The 18,650-nt window shown below is 43.7% G+C and overlaps 1 protein-coding gene across 1 annotated transcript in view; it reads left to right on the top strand.

Moving 5' to 3' along the window:
• Positions 1 to 18,511, top strand: part of baiap2a (BAR/IMD domain containing adaptor protein 2a) — a 54,406-nt gene extending 35,895 nt beyond the window's left edge. Inside the window, exons 7-15 of the mRNA XM_061089589.1 lie at positions 7,765 to 7,917; positions 9,739 to 9,981; positions 10,559 to 10,790; positions 11,858 to 12,059; positions 12,180 to 12,248; positions 12,322 to 12,475; positions 12,714 to 12,751; positions 16,615 to 16,657; positions 17,174 to 18,511. Coding sequence (XP_060945572.1) covers positions 7,765 to 7,917; positions 9,739 to 9,981; positions 10,559 to 10,790; positions 11,858 to 12,059; positions 12,180 to 12,248; positions 12,322 to 12,475; positions 12,714 to 12,751; positions 16,615 to 16,642 — 1,119 coding nt within the window. The 3' untranslated portion in view covers positions 16,643 to 16,657; positions 17,174 to 18,511. The remainder of the gene's footprint in view (positions 1 to 7,764; positions 7,918 to 9,738; positions 9,982 to 10,558; positions 10,791 to 11,857; positions 12,060 to 12,179; positions 12,249 to 12,321; positions 12,476 to 12,713; positions 12,752 to 16,614; positions 16,658 to 17,173) is intronic.
• Positions 18,512 to 18,650: the final 139 nt, after the last annotated feature.

Raw genomic sequence — 18,650 nt, 5'->3', positions numbered from 1 at the left:
ACTTATGGATGAAATGCTCAAATGCTTTTATCCACATCCATTTTTTTTCCTCCCGAACAGTTTCGGTCTTTTGAAGTCTGACGAGCGACATTTCAGAAGCCCGTCAAACCGAGGCAGTCGCCTGATTCACAGAGAGAAACGAACCGCTGTTTACTTTGGTCCTCGTCATTCTTGTGGATATTTCCATAGCAAAGCGACCTCCCGCCGAGCAGCTCCGGTGAAACGAATAGCGATGGGTTTGAATGAGTGACTCACCGTCGACTTGACAGTAGAGGGAGTGCCTGTGTGCACTCACACGCAAATACCTGCGCTTATTGGTCTCTGCATCGACCTGCTCCTCTACGCCTCCTCTGTGGGGCTGTTTACTAGTTATTTGTTTGTTTCGTCCTCTAACAAGAGGAATCTCAAACTGAGAAATAGAAGGTAGGAAGTGGCGACAGGGCAACTTCACCCTGTTTTCACCGGTGGCTGGAAGTGTTAACTGCCTGCGGGGATGGAGGCAAAAAATCTCAAACTAACAGGTTGAGGCTTGCACGGTAATTGCTGTGCTGCTGCTGGGTCTCGCTGGGAAGCCTGGCTGGCCGTCGCGGAATCAAATTAAGAGCTGAACTAGAATCTGGACTTGTCCAACACTTGTGAATGAGTGGTAGAGTTTCAAAAGTTTGCTGCTCGGGGTTCTAGAAGGAAACCTCTATCCCGAGATTACCTCCACACACACATACACGTCTGTTTCTGAGCCCTGCCAGTGCTGGATTGATCTGACTGCTTTGTCATATGGAGTTTGTTCCAGCGTGTCAGGGATGCCATGAGGAGATGTCGTATGAAGTGTCATCTTAAGGTGTCAAAGTTGGCAGTCTGGTTTTGTATGGAGCGGGGTGTGTGAGTGCACTAAGCCAGAGAATCTCCAGTCAAGAATGACAAGTCGTTTCATGTTCCTGTCCGTCTCAGACTGCCTTATGTGGTGAATAATTAAGCCTCTGTTCCCATCTGAGATGAAGCACACTTTCATGAACAGGAACAGGTATATACATGAAATCCTCTTTTTGAAAATCAGCAGGAAGTTTGTCCAGGAAGAAGTTTGTTCATCACACCTCCATATATCCAAACGTTGGACTCTGGACCTAATTACTGACCAATTTGCAGAGGAGAGGTGGTGTTCAAGCATTGTGAAAGGTTAAAAGGACATTACAAGTTTGTCCTAATGGTGGTGTAAGAGGAGACGCTTCTGCAGCATATTCAGTGGAGGATTTTAGATTTTTTTCTCAATTTAGGGGCCATAAATGTGCCATAATTTACACAAAGGGACCAATTATGGGTCCCAACTTCCGTACACAATTCCTTATTCAGTTCGCTGCACAACTAAATGTGCACCGTGTGTACTGTTAGCTCGAAAATTGTTCCCTGTTTAAGCAACTTGTAAAGTAAGAGAATAAAATGCTTAACCAATTGTCATATTTATTGTTGCTTGTTGTTAGACTACTGACAGGTAAGGTCCACTTCCGCTGCCAATCAGATTAAAGCTAGATCCTCTGTCCCCTTGGCCCCATCCCTGGATCCACCCATGGCAGGATTACAGACAAAAAGGTTAAAATTTGTTAAAATTAAAAAAAAAAAAAAAAATCCTGTAAGCCCCTGTAGGTTTCAATATTTGTTACAATATAAAATTAGTACATAAATATCTACAGAAGGTATTGTTTTTATTGATTGGTGAGAACGCAAAGGTCAGGAGGTCTTTAAAGACTTTGCATTTTAGCGTGTGGGGACCATGAGGCACTATTCCGTTGCCAGCAGATTACGTTGTAAGATATTTTACTCTGGATCTAAAGTTAAGTGACGACAAATAGACTTAGCGCAGCCAAAAAAACCCCAATTAATTAGAACTTATTGGACACACCGAGTTGTAGAATTACTGCACAATCTCACTGAGGCTGTATGACTGATCACCTGGGCCCATCTGCGGCTCTGCACTCGTATCGTACAGTCGGTTAGCAGTCAAAAAGAAAATCAATCTCCCCCCTCTCATTTTCAGTCTGCTCCCTTTCACTGATTATATCACTGCTGTGGGCGTGATACAAAAGTCAACTCGTTTGTGCCCAAGTCCTTAAAAGAGAAGACAGAGAGAGAGAGAGAGAGAGAGAGAGAGAGAGAGAGAGACGTGGCCCTTCAGTCCTGCGCTTCACAATGACAACCATACACCTACTTCAGAAAGGTTTAGATAGGGACTTTGTCTCATTACTGGTTTCTTCCAGAAAGTACAAGTAAAGTTGCTACGGAGATCTCGATGTCCCCTCTTCCTCCTACTCCACCACATCTGTGTTATTTTACCAGATGAGAGCCGCTGAGTTTCTCTCTTTTATATCTCTTCTCTTTTTCATTAAAAAGTAAAGTATGTCTGGCAGCGGACACAGATGGTGGCCACATTTCATTGATCGCAGTCTCCATCGCTCTCTCTCTCTCTCTCGCTCTCCCTCTTTCTCTCTTGCACTTCTCACTGTTGTCTTTCCCGCTTCTCTTTGTCCGTCTCTTTGTCCGTCTTCCCTCTCCTCCCTGTTCTCTGCCGTCAGACACTTTCCCTGTGCCACCTCATCAATGGGCAGAGCCCTTGCCAAAATGCTAATCAGCTCATTATGTAGTTCAGTGGAGTGGACCATCGTGCCGTAGAAAAGAGTTTCATCTAGATAAACCTCCTCCGCACCGTATAGGTTGTTAATAAGGGCCCAGACAGATAGAGAGGAGATGGGTTTCAGAATTAATGTCACCAGATGTTTCATCAGCTCATTTCTTCAGCTTTGTTAGAAAATATAAAAGAGAATTTCAGACCTGGAATAATGGATAGATATATTCATGCAGATTCATTGAAACACACGCACGCATGTCAGATTCCTGCAGGACCTGTAGGTGTGGGTTCTTTCTGTTGTGCCCTCGAGCATTACAATACAACACCATTCTTTTTGAATCTTAAAGCTGCTGATGATGAGGGAACAGAAGCGTGGACCCAAGCAGCTCTCAGCTGTGCGGCAAAGTGCTTTTGAATCCCCACAGGACTGAAACAGGGTATAAACACTCCTGCTTTATGCTTTGTAGCCTTGTGAAAGTTGTGAATCCCTTTCTGTAAATTCTCCATCGTATGGACAAATTCTATCAATGTGCACGTCTCTCGCAGGACAGACAGAAGTTCAATAGAAAGCAAACAAAATATATGCCATAAGATAATTTACCATGAATGTTGTGAATATTGTTATATAAGATATGCCATAAGATGGTAAATTCTCCATCGTATGGACAGATTCTATCAATGTGCACGTCTCTCGCAGGACAGACAGAAGTTCAATAGAAAGCAAACAAAATAACAATATTCACAACATTCATGAGAAAAGACAGTGTATCAACGTTTAAAGTATTTGTTCAGAAGACTCTTTTTCATTTTTGCTTTTTTTACGTCCTGTTTAAATCAAGCACCTGTTGCACTGACTGTGCAAACTCATCCCGGGGTGAAAAGTCTTAAAGGGATAGTTCAGAGAAAAATCCAAATTCACTCATTATCTACTCACCACTAGGCCGATGGAGGTGGTGGGTGAAGTGTTTGAGTCCAATAAACACTTCTGGAGTCTCAGGGATAAACAGCGCTGCAGCCACATCCAAAACAATTGAAGTGAATGGGACACTGTCTTCATACTGCTGGTGTGGTGTCATCCAAGTATCTGCAAGCCAATGACAAGTGTGAGTCTGACTGAAGGATGAGTTCGGAATATCTAAATGATGACAACATTAAAGGTTGTTTATTTGAATAATTATACGTTGGCTACATTTGCCTGTATTTTTATGAAACAAATTGGAATTTAATGAATCAAAATCTGTGTCGGTGTGTAAGGGTGCACAGACACACACACACACACACACACACTCACACACGGCCGATCACTTAAAGTCAGAGTGTAAGAACTGGACTGACGTGCCGCAGGTTTCATTTATATTCATAACCTTTGCCAAATGAGTCATTCCTGCTGCGATGTAACCTGAGGTCGCTCTGACATAATGGTGACTGGTGTCTGCCGGGGCTTTTCCCACCGCACTCATTGTCTTGGGTTTCTTTGGTGACCTTTGCAATGGTTGGAGAATTGGGCCGTGTGGATTTGACAAGAGGAGAGGGCGCACTGGTTGAGTCGCTCCCATTAGCTCGGCTCCGAGGTGCCCGGGGGGGTGGGCCTGCAGACTGTGAGTCAGAGGCTGCAAAAAGAAACAAAAAAAAAGCCCAAAAGGGTCACTCCACCGCGGAGAGAGAGAGATGGAGAGAGATAGAGCAGGGGCAGCCAAGTTTGTTGTAGACTTTTAAATGGTTGTCATGTGTAACCAAAGACCCATTCACAAACCGAACTAGCCGTGTGTGTCCCTCTGGCATATCTCTATCCTCTGTTCTCCCTTCTTTCTGTCTTTTTTTTTCGCTCTCTGCAGTATGCATACACCAAAACAACATCACATTCCATGGTAACCTTTTCACAGGATAGAAAAAGACTGGGAGAAAAAAAGATGGCAGCTCCAGCGACCTATCTACAGTAGCATAACTTTGTTGCTGCCTTCACGACCCACCTTGCTGAGAAGATGCTCGAGCCTTTCCCTGAACACTTTGCTTGCATGTGCAGAGCTAGGGCAACGTACTGGGCCAGTGGCATAAGAAGTTCATTTTATTTTAAGGTGAACAGAAAGAACAGAGTCAGGTCCGGCTGCATTCCTAGAACCATTATCCTTGAAAAGTTGCCTCATGGATTTCTTCTAGAGCGGATGCAGAAAGGCCATCCCTCAAAATGTTTGTGTTCAGTTAATCCACTTTGTCCCTGGAATACCAGTGAGGTAACTTCTTGGCTGCTGGCAGTGAAGGAAGTGCTGTTCTCTGGTGGTTAGTAAGTGAAATACATCCGCACTGTGTGATGGCACCACAGGAACTGATCACCGGCTTAACAAACTTAATGAGTCTTTGAGGAATGTGGGAAAATGTAAAACTCTCTCTCTCTCTAATAATGTGAGAACAAAACTGAATGGAATTTGTGATCAGGTCAATTTTCTATTTTCTGCCACTAAGTGAAACAACAATTATCCTTAATTCTCAAGTCAAATGTCTACATACAAGGCCTAACATTTGTACCATACCTAGAATGGCAGTCAGTAGAGTGCATTCCTTTAGGTCCTCTTTATGAAATCTCATTTTAATTCACAATATCCAGGTTTTAATTTGGATCTACACCGAATTGCACACATCAGACCCCTAAATATGTCTGTTTTTTTTTCATCAAGAACCATGAATTATTTTCTGGCAAATCCGGGAAAAGTCAAAGATATCCCTCGTATCACAATGTTAAGGAAAGTGATAGAAAGATAATTCCTGGATCTGCCCCCTGATCCTGATCCTCACCAACATTTAATTGGTTCTTCTAGAAATAGCACATCCTTCCACCAAGTTTTATGGTAATCCATCCTGTAGTATTTGCATAATCTTGCTCCAACAAACAAACGGACCTGGGTGAAAAGATAATCTCCTTGGCGGAGGAAATGACTCCCTGAGGAATGTATGAAATGTAAAAACCTTCTACTCTATTGCTTTGAGAACACAAGTGACCTGAAATCAAAAAATTCTAAAGCCAAATCTCAAAAATACAAGGTTGAAGGGTCTTTTATACTTAACCACACAACGAGTCTGGTGTTTCCATATACCACAAGAAACTTATCCTTGGTAGGTGTGGTTACTTGATTCAATGTGGGAAAGTTATACCCCCTTGAAACCTGTGAATAACCCCCGGAAAAGTTCAGTCTTATATACATCAATAGAGGTAAATATAACCCTCTTTTCTAGGTCAGTTTTTATCAGCAGATGTTACAGAATTAAAGCCATGAAACTGGACCCAGTCAGTCGACCTACTTTGAGGCTACGGGATCTAAAACCTTCAGCTACCAGCTTGGTAATTACGTGTACGGACACAAAAAAAACCTTAAATGACATTTTGTTCTTCAGAATAAGGCTTCCTGTGGCTTCTCTCTCCACTGTCACTGACCTGTGTGTGTGTGTGTGTGTGTGTTCAGTGAACTCAGTGAGACATTTACCGGTGACATTTCTCTTTTTTTAGAGAGCTCTTACTAAGACAAACCGACAGCTCTGGATCTCTACCTCTCTCTCTCTCTCTCTTTCTGTCGTTGCTGCCCACTCTCATACCCACATCAATACACCTCTCATCCGTTATTGTCCGAAGTCTGTTCCTCCACCCCACCGCCGGATCTCTTGCCTTAATTGGCTCGTCTCCGTAAGCACTCGGCAGAGAGAATCTGGCCAGGCAAGGTTCCGGAGTAAGACTCTCTCCTTGCTTAACTATCACTGGCGCGGTGCACTTAACCTGTAACTGCTTCACTGGAGCTGTGCAGCGATTGGCAGTACAAGACGGTCCTTTGCTGAGAAGCTCCGAGTTTTGATATGTGAGTAACTGTGTGAATGTGAAGCAGAGTGTTGTTACAGAATGGACTCGTTGATGTTAAAGCTGGGTCCTTTTCCTTGTCCAGACGTTCTGAACAATGATCTACTTGAGGTGACTAAGGGGCTTTTTGAGGTTTTGCGTGTCTTGTCGTGTCAGTTTTTCCAGAAATCAAGTTCGAAAGAAATTCGCAGGACGTGCAACTTGGACAAGGTTGTATACCTGACATTCCTCTGGACGCTGGGCCCACGGATTTGTGATAAGGCATTTGCATGGGACAATTTGGACAAACAGTCGATACTTTGATGTCTGCGGCGTAGAACCCAAAATTTCATCGTCTGCTCGGGACGGCTTCGCTTGCTCCACTGTCATCGCAAAACAATGTAACAATACTGGCTGGCTTTACCGACAAGGGGTCAAGAGGGCATGCTGTAAGGCAAGCTGAAAGTGATCGCCCTCTGCTGGATCAGGAGACTAACTACTTCATATGGTCAAAAAACAAACTTTTTCCCACCACGTTCCAATGGATGTTTGAATTTCGAATAAAATGAGGACTAATTTCTTTTTATTTATCCCACCAGAAAATCCGTTCATCAAAAATAATCAGCCATATGAAACGTGTGAATGTTGTCTTTTCAAATTCAACTTGTATGCGTCACATACACAACCACACACACAGTATGAAGTGCATTGACATAAAAAAAGAATGTACTATTGCATAACAATAAGATTAAACAAAAAATAGTTTAAGGAAGGAAGGAGAAATGTATACAAATGATTTATATCTTGTTAGGATGGATGCATCGACACTAGGCAGTAGTGGTGGGGGAAAAAATCGATTCTGTTCAGTATCGCGATATTTTGCGCCCGCGATTATGTCGATACTGTAGCACAAAGTATTGCAATATTTACAATTATATATGTATTAAATGTGACATTTGAAGTGAGTTGAGCAGTCTTATTTTCCTCATTTTTTGTAATGCCTTTGAATAATATGGGGGACATGAATCGCAATAAATCGCAGAATCGAATCGCAATACTTGCAGTATCGCAATATATAGCAGAATCGCAATACTATTGAATCGTGGCCCAAATATCGCAATACTATTGAATCATCACATTTTTCCCACCCTTACTAGGCAGTATGGAATATAGTGAAAGCATATTCAGTTTATGTGGACACATGAGCTGTGTGCACATAAATGTGTTATGGTGTTCAGCATGTAATAAATATGATCCAGAGGAAATCTGTAGATAGTGTGACAAATGAATCCACTCGGTTAACTGTACTTATTTCTGTGTCTTTCAGTTTGTGGAGACCATCAGCAGTAAGCAGACTGAGCTGGACACCTTCATCGCTGATGGCTACAAGACGGCCCTGTCCGAGGAGCGGCGCAGGTACTGCTTCCTGGTCGACCGCCAGTGCGCCGTGGCCAAGAACAGCAGCGCCTACCACGGCAAGGTGAGTCCGGGCGCCTGTCGAACGCCAAGATGAACAAAATGACATACATGATGATGCCGGGGGGGTTTCTCCTGGTTGAAAAGGTTGTGTGTTGTGTGATCCCCTGTTGACGTTGTAAGTCATGTAGTTCTGGACTTACAAGACTCCACATCGCAAGACTGGAAGCTGTGCAGTGTGAACTTTTCAGTTGTCTGTCTTTTGACCACCAAGGGGCAAAACCTGTTCGGTCAATTTATCAAACGTCACCTATTCTCTTTGTGTTATTGTGTTGTTTTAGACAAATCAGTCATCTCTGTTGTATTTGCAGCTCACCTGCTGTAGACCGTTGTTCAGCCAAGTAGGAGATGTATAATTCAAAGTCGCATTAGCTTTGACCGCTCATAGGGGCCTTGTCTTTTTAAAAATTCATTAAGACTGCAGACAATGCCCCCGCTGACAAGCCTATCTGAAGCTGTAATCCATCATCGCACCTCCGAGTGTCTCCCCCTTTTTTTTTGTGAGGAGAAGTACCTCGGTCATTCAATTTAAAAAACAATGACTTGAATCTAGAGCGAGATGGATTTAGATTAAAGCTCAGTGCAATGAACAGGTCGACGAAATGTAAATTACTCCTCTTACATGTTGTTAACAGCAACAGTCACTGAGAATTTCTCTAACAGCTCCTCGTTATTTTCGCATCACTGCTGAGATTTGAATCGAAGAATGTTTTTAAATCCCCACAGATTCACTCTGATATCATCCATCAAAGGTAATGGAGAGTTATCAAGCAGGATTCAGTCACGTTTGTGTGCGTGTGTGTGTGTGTGTGTGTGTGTGTCTGTGCGTGTGTGTGTGTGTGTGTGTATGTGTGTGTGTGTGTGTGTGTGTATGCTTCAGATGTATGCCTATCCATTACCCGAGAATATCAAAACTCTTGGGTAATGGACTACATCGGTCTCCTGGGATTACTGGTGGGTGTGAAATGCCAGCCTGAAGATGTGGCTGGAAGAGGGTTCTGTGTGTGTGTGTGTGTGTGTGGTTGTGAGTGTGTGTGTGTGTGTGTGTGTGTGTGTGTGTGTGTGTGTGTGAGGGGGGGTCTATGCTGCCGCTTTGTTTTTCAACATGGAGTCTAGTCATTAATCAGGATGGGGGTGTGCGTGGGAAGAGTTCACCTTCAGCAAACTGAAGAACCCTTTCCCAGAGGATCTGCTGTGTGTGTGTGTGTGTGTGTGTGTGTGTGTGTGTGTGTGTGTGTGTGTGTGTGTGTGTGTGTGTGTGTGTGTGTGTGTGTGTGTGTGTGTGTGTGTGTGTGTGTGTGTGTGTGTGTGTGTGTGTGTGTGTGTGTGTGTGTGTGTGTGTGTGTGTGTGTGTGTGCGAGAGAGAAAGACACTGTGAGAGCTACAAATTAGCACATGCAGGGACACTGTCTGTGTTTTTGTGTGTGTGCATGTTTATAAATATGATACATGCATATACAACATGTCCCTTCCTGTGCATTTGCCTCCGTTTCTATACATTGGCCGTGTGAGATGTTGCAGTGGGCAGCATGGTTGTGTTACGACGTGTTTGTGTTCCGTCTCGCTGACTCACCCACACAGAATATCATCATGGCTGTGCCCAGGGCAGGGGTCAAGGATACACAGTGAGGAAAATATCTCTGAGGGCCGAGGGGCCTAGAACATAAGGGGAAAATTGAAGGTTTATGAAAGAAACAGCTCCTACTGTTTGTTTGTTTTCCTCTGGTCCCATTTCAGCCATTTCTTTTCTCTTTAGTGCTGCATAATCATGGATTTTTATTCATTTCTCTCTTTCGCTTCTTCAACCTTTCCCTCTTCCTTTCAGGGCAAAGACCTCCTGACCCAGAAGATTCCAGTGTGGCAACAGGCCTGTTCGGACCCCAACAAGCTGCCAGAGAGGGCCATGCTGCTAGCCCAGCAGATGGGCTCTGCCTCCATCGGGGGCACGAGCCCCCTGCATACCTCCAAATCCAACTTGGTCATCTCGGACCCCATCCCTGGAGCCGTGCCGCTTCCTGTGCCCCCCGAGCTGGCCGTCTTCATGGGCAGTGGCCTCGGGCACCCAGCGGTGAGTGACACTCACCTGGGCCTGAAAACATTTTATTGATTTATATAGTTCTATTTTTACATGGTTTCTGAGCCGACAAGTGCAATTATTATTATGATTATTTAAATTTCTGTTATATATACTATATATATCATTTAAATTTTGATGATTAACTGTAGTGACAGCCTTGAGTATAACATCAGACACTCTACAAAATACAGAAATCCCCTTCTTTCCTAAACTCTGTACATTGACTTCACTTACCTTAATTTTCTTCAGCACCAAACCACCGTGAAGGAGCAAACAGCTCCGTCCTAATGTCAGTGAACCCCCCCCCCCTTCAGCCCTCCATCGAGAGGCAAATCAGGGAGACATCTCTCTAGTCTCGGTTTAAAGATGCCACTCAACTTAATGAGCTGTTTACAATCTGCAGCGAAGAGACTCTCACTAGAGTTCACTCCTCCAACTGCAGTGTTTTTATCAGGATGAATTGATATGAACACAGCAGATGTTTATCATCACTTCAGTTTGATCGAAAGAGGGTAAGACAGTAATAAACATTTTGTTATTTAATCTGTTTGTCATCTTGTTTATCCAGAGGCTGATTGGCCCGGATGGCATGTCCATGGTCAACGGGACAACAGGAGCCCATGGGGAGGAGTTTTGGACAGATGCAGGGACGATGTCCGTGGCTCAAGTCCGGCCTTCGTCCCCTCAGACTCAGGCACAGGGTCCGCCCCAGTCTCAGCCTCAGAGACAGGTCAGCGATGTCTACTCCAACACCCTCCCTGTGCGCAGGCCTGCCCCCGCCAAGAATAAGAACCCTGTGGGTAAGTTATCAGAAGGAGGTAAATGCAAAAGCACATTTAAGATGATGCCCTAACCCAGGGGTGGGCAAACTTTTTGACTCGCGGGCCACAATGGGTTCTAAAATTTAGAGAGGCCGAGCCAGGAACAGATAAATGGAGTGTTTTTTTTGAACTAATATAAATGACATGGAAAAACCATTACATGAAAGGATTTGGCCTTTACCAAGTAGCAAAGCACTTATTTGCAAGGCCATTTAACAAAAACCCGCCTTCAGAGAAAGGCTTGCTAGCCTTTGCTATTTTGAATGCCCCCCAAAAAACATGCCTTGGTAGATGACTCTTTAATCGCAGTTTGTCTGTGAAAAAAAATGTTGCTGAGTCTGTAAATTAGTCGCCAACCTCTGAGCTGCAGCCACCCGTTCTTGCGTTGACTGCTTGCTAGCGTAGTTAGCATGCTTCGTAGCAAAGTGGCGGCTGATGTTGTACTCCATGAAAACTGCGACAGTTTCTCGGCATATCAGGCATACAGCCTTCGATTGGACTTCAGTGAAAAAGTATTTTGTTGTCGACTCCGTGTTAAACACTCGGCACTCATTGTCCACTTTTCGTTTACTTGATCCGCTCATTTTACAGAAGGGCTCACAGGGCAAAGGGAAAAAGTGAAGGGAGATCATGTGCCCTTTCGAGCCCGATACACCACACTCCCGGGCAAATTTCATTTAGCTGACGCTTTTATCCAAAGCGACTTACAATAAGTGCATTCAACCCCGAGGGTTCAAACCCAGAACAACAAGAATCAAGAAAGTATGATTTCTTAACAAATAAAGCAAAACTACAAAGTGCTATAAGAACGTGCCATTTAAGTGCTACTAAATTGTTAGTTAAAAAAAAAAAAAAAAATTCATTTTTTTTTCTCATTAAAAAGCCCAACGAGCCGTATAAGGCCCGCGGGCCGTACTTTGCCCACGTCTACCCTAACCCATGAATATTACTTATCACCGTAGACTAGAGTTTCTGGGACTCTCATTCGATGAACTCCTAATTGCTTTAATCATTGTCTTTGCCCGTTGTGTCTGCAAAACCCTCAGGTGAGACACGGACCCTTCCCAGATCCAGTTCCATGGCTGCAGGGCTGGAGAAGAATGGGCGCGCTCGTGTCCAGGCCATCTTCTCCCACGCCGCCGGGGACAACGGCACCCTGCTCAGCTTCTCCGAGGGCGACGTCATCACCCTGCTCGTGCCCGAAGCCCGGGACGGCTGGCACTACGGGGAGAATGAGAAGAACAAGATGTAAGTGATTTATTCATTAATTCAGTTTTGGGCCTGAATCCACTCAGAGTGAGATGCATAAACATTAGTTCTACATTAAGTGCAGCGAAAGGTTTGACAAGGTCTTAACTCTCTTCTCAGGCGCGGCTGGTTCCCGTTCTCCTACACGCGCGTGCTGCCCGAGAGCGACAGCGAGAAGCTCAGAGTGAAGTATGTTGCACTCTGTCGACTTAATGATTCCAAAAACGAGTCCAAGTCTGACGCCTTCTGTTTCTTCCCCCAGTTTGCACCACGGGAAAAGTAGCAGCACAGGGAACTTGTTGGAGAACGACGGATCGCTGCCCACACCTGACTACGGCCTGACCGCCCGGCTGCTGGCACAGAGCTTAGCACAGACCCGCCCACGGCCCTACAGCATGGCAGGCTTTGCCCCACAGGTAGGTCCAACTTCACTTCGTCACCCGTGAATAATACAATCTCTACACTAGTTACTCTCGCTCAGTTAATTTGCGGCCCCCCGATCTGGTTTAGACTTATGTTGCATAATTTGAAATGAGTAATCCTGCAGCATCTCATAATAAGATAAGACTTTTGCTCAGTTTCTGCTGCCATCTAGTGGTTGTATGTAAGTACAGCATGCAAACACACAAATTGACGTTACTTCTATCTTTTCAGCCTGCTATTGAGGATTATGACGGCCGCTTTGCCACAAGGTAAGTGCCTCCTCTGCCCTGTCATCTTAGAAAAGATTGATACTGTATGACTGCTGCTGCCATCTGACGTTTTTTAAATTGGGTAGTCGGGTGGAAGAACTGAAATCTGCTAAGTAATAGACACGAGAGCCTCAGACAAATGTCATTTTACCTGAGCTGCATGCAGAATGGACGATGAAGGCTTTTGAACTGGTGGAGAAAATATTAGTTTATAAGAAAAAAAACAGCACTACAGAACTAAATCTTTAATAAATTCCGATTTGTTCCTTGAATTTAAATCAGTATTTTCCCTCCATCATGTCTCCTTCACCTTATAAAGTATTTTAAGAGCTGTTAATATAGTATTTTATGGATACAATTAATATTTGTAAGACATTGTGATGCTTTGGTATAATATAGTCCGACACAGCATCTGATATGAAGTAGACTTACCTACATTTACAGGAGTAAGGCTGCAACTATCTTTGTTTTTTATGATTTGCTATTGATCTTTTTTTCATTATTATTATTTGTATTTGATTTAACACTGTTTTCCCGTAGTCGTTTTTCAATAATAAGACCTGTCAGACACTTAGTCCAAAATCCAAAGATGTTGAACACTCACAAGAAAATGAGCAAATCATAGAAACTTGAATAAGATGAAAACTGTCGGTCTTTGAATTCCTCTCGATCAACTAATCAGTTCAGAATTCACAAAGATTATAATTAATCTCAGGCTCCCCATTTTATTTAATTATTCCGACCTCGTCATTTGTATGCTCAGTGTTTTCTTTTTGAATATCTTTTTACCGTCTTCTTTGTCTTCTTTGCTCTTTCAGTGTTTTTTTTTTGACGTAACACTGAATACAGTCTAGTCGGGTCAGTGTCTCAGGTTATAGCCAGAGCCCTCGTGACCCATACAGGGCATTTAACTGTAATCCCATCAAGTCCTTGCTGACTCACCAGGGTCGTGCAAGGTCAGGGGTCAGATGTATCCTGGGCCCGTTTCTGTCCAATCAGGGTGTAGAATTGTGTGTGCTCGTGCAAAAGAGTGTGTGTGAGAGAGAGAGAGAAGAGAGAGGTGGGTTGTGTGTTTGCGCAGTTTTGTTTTGAGTACCTGTTGTGACAGTAGACCTCATGCTGACTTCATCAATCATCAGTCTGGGGCTTTGGGCACCAGTATCCACATGTAGCTGTTTCGCACACTCCTGTCTGCTCTCTGTGTGTGTGTGTGTGTGTGTTTATGTGTGTGTGTGCGGGCGCGTGTGTGTGCGCGCGTATGTTTGTGTGTGTGTGGTTTTGTGTATCAGTATTTTTGAGACAACACTGTCCTGCAGGGTGTATTCACCCCCAACAGACTAATCTAACACAACGTGCCTCCAGCTCAGGAGATGACTTGATGATTTTCTCATCAACATTAATTAGTCAACTGTTTTAATGACAAAAAAACATTTGTCATTTCCAAATTTTCACTAAATTGGTTCAATAAGGGCAACGACATCCAATCAGAAACCATATCTGGGCAAAAAAACATGTTGATGAGGGAATTGGAAGTCCAATCTTCCTGGTCACGGCGGGTGTGTTTGGAGTTGTAACTGTAGGTTGCTTCCTAAACACCACCCTGCCTCCCTGTGCCTGTCTTGTCTTTCTCCATTTCTCTCTGAGTGTGTCCGACCTGGCAAGCTTCCTTCTCTCTTTGTTCCACAGTGACAGTCCTGATGGCAAATTGATTTCGACTGTGTGAGAACAGACATACAGACAGACACAGACAGCTCCGGATAGCACAGGGGCCTCTTCCTCCCCATCTTTTCCCTCCTCTTAGCCTCCCTCCTCCTGTCCGCTTGTCTCCACCTCTCGTCCTCTGCCTCCACACACACCCCTTCTCCAAGTGGAAGAGGCCAGTCTCATCCCTCCTTTCTGTCCTCTCTTCCTCCCCGGGTCCCTCCTTTTGCTCCCTCCGTCCGTCCTGGGTGCTGCTGCTGGCGGCGTCGGTGCGGACAGTAGCGGTTGGTGGGTGGAGGATTGCGTTGAGCGAGAGAGCCAGAGCGGGCCCTACCTGCTCGGCATGCAGCGATACGGACTCTGAATACTCTTTATCTCTGATCACAGTCCACCATCACGGACTGATCTCTCAAGAGACTGCCTTTGCTACTGCTTGTCCTTCATGCATGTACATGGTTGTGTCATTTTGTCAAACTAAAGGACATGTTCATGTACTGTACAAGTGCCAAAAGACTTCAATGTCATTGTACTGAAAGCCACTGGCTGAATGGCCTTTTTTAAGCACACGTGGGCGATGTGTTATCAAGTTCCCACCCAATACACGCACACGCACACACACACACACACAAACACACACACACACATACATGTGCACACACGCTCAAAAAAAGCTTTGTTCAAAGTAAGGCTGTGCAGCAGATTACTGTGTTTCTGTTCTGAGAGATCCCGTAGGTGGCGCTGTGCTTCCTCGTGTCAGTGCTAGACTTGATTTTCTGTCCAGAGGGGGTGTGTGTCATATCTGCCTTACTTTGCTTTTCTTTTCTTTACTATCGAAACCCATACTTTCTGTGCAACGAAGCAAATTTTCTAACTGAGCTTCAACAATTCACAGTATATGTATAGATATATGTATATAAATATATATATATTCACACATATATATAGATTATAAATTGTTTCCGTCAGTCCTCCAAATTGCACTGTATTATGATCATTGCAAAACATGTTCTAATATTACAATTTTAATTCAATTTGACACCCTCAGGCCCCACTTTTCTTTTTTTTTTCACATTCTTGGTTGAATTAACTGCCAGTATAGAACAGATGAAATAAAACACATTTTCATTCGTTCACTTTGCTCTGTTTCCTGAAGCTACAGTGAGTCGGGAGGGGTCTCTGATCATTTTGTTGAGTATCCTCAATTACAGCTGTGAATTAGTTTTAGGGGAAAACGACAAAACCACAGCTTTTCTTTGCAGCTCTCACTGTTATTTATGATTGTATTCCCTGAGTGAATTTGTAGTTTATTTATTTTTTTTGTTTTTGGTCTTTTCTTTAAAAAAATCTAACTTATTGTCCTTGTATGAAAAAAAAATTACAATATTTGCAGAAACGATGAGAAAAACTACTGATTAGTTGAATTGTTTATCTTATGCATGCTGTGGAGGGAAACCAGAAAATGTGATTACTAAAAATTGACCTTGAATGTATGGTGAGTTTTTACAAAGGTATTCTAAATAAAACATATCTCTATATATTAATAAACAGTTTGGTCTGACGAGAAGTCTGTTCTGTCAGTGACATGACGTTTTGTTGAATTACTTCCTTGTTTCAAACTTTTCAAAGGTCTGAAACTCTCCGCCCCTTCACCTCAGCATGTTTCACCCTCACCCCTGTTCCCCCAGTAACCCCCATAGCATCTGTGCTGCTCTGTGAAAGAAAACTGTGTGTGTGTGTGTGTGTGTGTGGTGTGCTGTGGAACGTGTGTGTACTGTGTGTATCCGCCTGCATTGCCTCCTCTTTTGGTCGTATTGTCGATCTTCTGGCTCGTGTGTTTTGAGTTGTGTAACAGAATCCGTTGCCCTCCTTTCAGCGGACGGTACTTCTGAACACCTGCCTGTCGGTTGCATTGCATTGTCATTGAACTACCACGTGGTTTTTAGATTTGAAAATGAGCATACGGCGCTGTACGTTGCACGTGGAGCATGAAGTGTGTCCCTGCTGTCCCCCCCCCCCATCCCTCATCTCAGTCACAAGTTGGTATTATCAACCTATGTGTTCGTCGTCTTGCACCAGACTAACCTTCAGTGTCGTAAACAAAATGTGAGCCGTGCATGATCTGTGAGATGAGCCATTCAAACCCAAAGGTTCTCTTTTTCCAGTTTGGGTCCAGAATTGTCCCAGTTCTGAGGGAACAGGACCTCCGTAAGTCACCAGCCTCCATTGCCTCTCAGCCGACCAATCGGTTCTCCTTTTCCTCTACTGCCGCCTGGTTCTCTGTGCTTGTCATTGGCTGTCTGGCTGCAGTAGGATGCTGGGGGGGGGGGGTGGTGGGGGGGGAGTCTCTTCTGTCCCTCTATGTGGACGTGGCAGCGTTTGATTTCAGTCAGTCCAGCAGGCCTTGGGTTGTAAAGGAATTAGCGATGACTTTATTTGATCTGTGTCCTTATGCAGAGAAGACACTAACCCTGCCATGCATGCCTGTTTTTATTCTTCTTTATTTCTAATTTGACAGTTTTCTCACCACATGCTTGCTCAAACGCACACAAGCTGCCACCGCCGTTTGCTGAACTTGCTTTAAAGAAACAAAACCTTTAGAGGGCAGACTTCCTTGGGTGTGGGTTTGTGTAGCTGAGCGTGTATCTCTCTCTCTCTCTTAACTTTGTACCGTGTGCAACCTAATTGTCCCTGTTCCTTGCCCCACCCCTCCTCTCCCCACAGTGACCGCGCCCTGGAGGTCTACCTCCGGCCCACCTTCCATGACGACCGATCTGCACCCATCTTCTACTAGCGGCCTGCTGTCTCCTTTCTGTCCACCCATGGGCCCTTGTTCCTATAAGGGGAGAAAGGAATGGGGCCGACGCTGGCATGTTTTGAAGTTGTGTGATTGGGAGAAAAAAAATAAAGAAAACTTTCCTCACTGGACATTTTACTCTACTAAGAACCTAGTTTATTTGCTGTGGTAATTCACTCTTGAGAATTTCCGGTCAGTTCTCCGGTCGTGATTAATTTGCTTCAACAGACTGAATGTCTGAGCCTGAACATTCAAGTGTGGCGGTATAGATATTATTAGTTATTTAGATCACACCAGTTGTGGATGAGGTATGGCGAATAGGTTTTGTACTAGCGATGCTCTCACAATATTATTTATCTGCACTTCTACTATGGGATTTTTTTTTTTCTTTCTTTAACACTGTAAATTATGTTTTAGGATTACTTGCATTAAGGAGCAGTGGAGGCACACTCTGCAGTAGTTGTTTTAAGTGAGGCTCGAGGGTGAATATAACACGGTGGGTTCAGTGAATCACTGTTATATGCACTGAAGACACAAAGTGTAGACTGGATACTGCCACAGGAAGCTAGAACTAGACAGTTGCTGAGTAAACTGTTATTCTGCTTTTGTTAAGTGATATAGTAGCTCACTTTATATTTACTAGTTGTGATACAGTACACCCAGATGTGGGAACTGTGCCTTTTACTTTTACTTTTCTTTTCGGGGCTCCATACAGAACTCATTCTGGAAGCTGGGATTATTTGCCCTTTTGTGTTTGCTTGTAATGTCACTTTCTGAGATACAGCGCGTACATAGTGGGTCATTTTGTTTTTAGATAATTAGCTTTGCGGGAGTGGTAGCTTATCAGATAAGGTACAGTATTATCACAGCTTATGATCATTCTCAGTATTATAAACTCATCCGGGAGAGGAGCTTGAGGCAGAGCTGTTTATGCATGTGTGAGAGGATAGTAAGATAAGTTGTGGAAAAGCAAGAATGTGTATGGATGTATGAACTCAAGTTCCTCTTTAGCCTGCAATAATTCAACACTTAAATCATGAAAATCAATTTCCCATGGATGAGTCCTTTACACTGACTGATATGATCGCGCTTTTATTACACAGCTCATTCGGGGAAACAAGTTTCCAATGCATTTTTTACTTTTTATATAGCTTTCTGTTCGTCCATTTCTCACCTTGGTCCCTGTTTGTATTATATCTGTTACTGTACAGAAAGTGCATATAAATTATCCTGTCCAAAATAAATCTAAATGGGCACAAACTTCATACTTTTATGTGTTCTGTCATGTTTTCATATTTTATTTATGTAATACTTTATTTTTATGTTTTTTACAAAACAACTTGTACTTCTTTAACCACACAGATAAATTACAGACACAGGAGGGGAAAAAGTATTTGGATTTAT

Source organism: Limanda limanda, chromosome 17, assembly GCF_963576545.1.
Source record: "Limanda limanda chromosome 17, fLimLim1.1, whole genome shotgun sequence".
In the NCBI taxonomy this organism is placed as follows: Eukaryota; Metazoa; Chordata; class Actinopteri; order Pleuronectiformes; family Pleuronectidae; genus Limanda; species Limanda limanda.
This window is presented reverse-complemented; position numbering and strand designations above follow the sequence as displayed.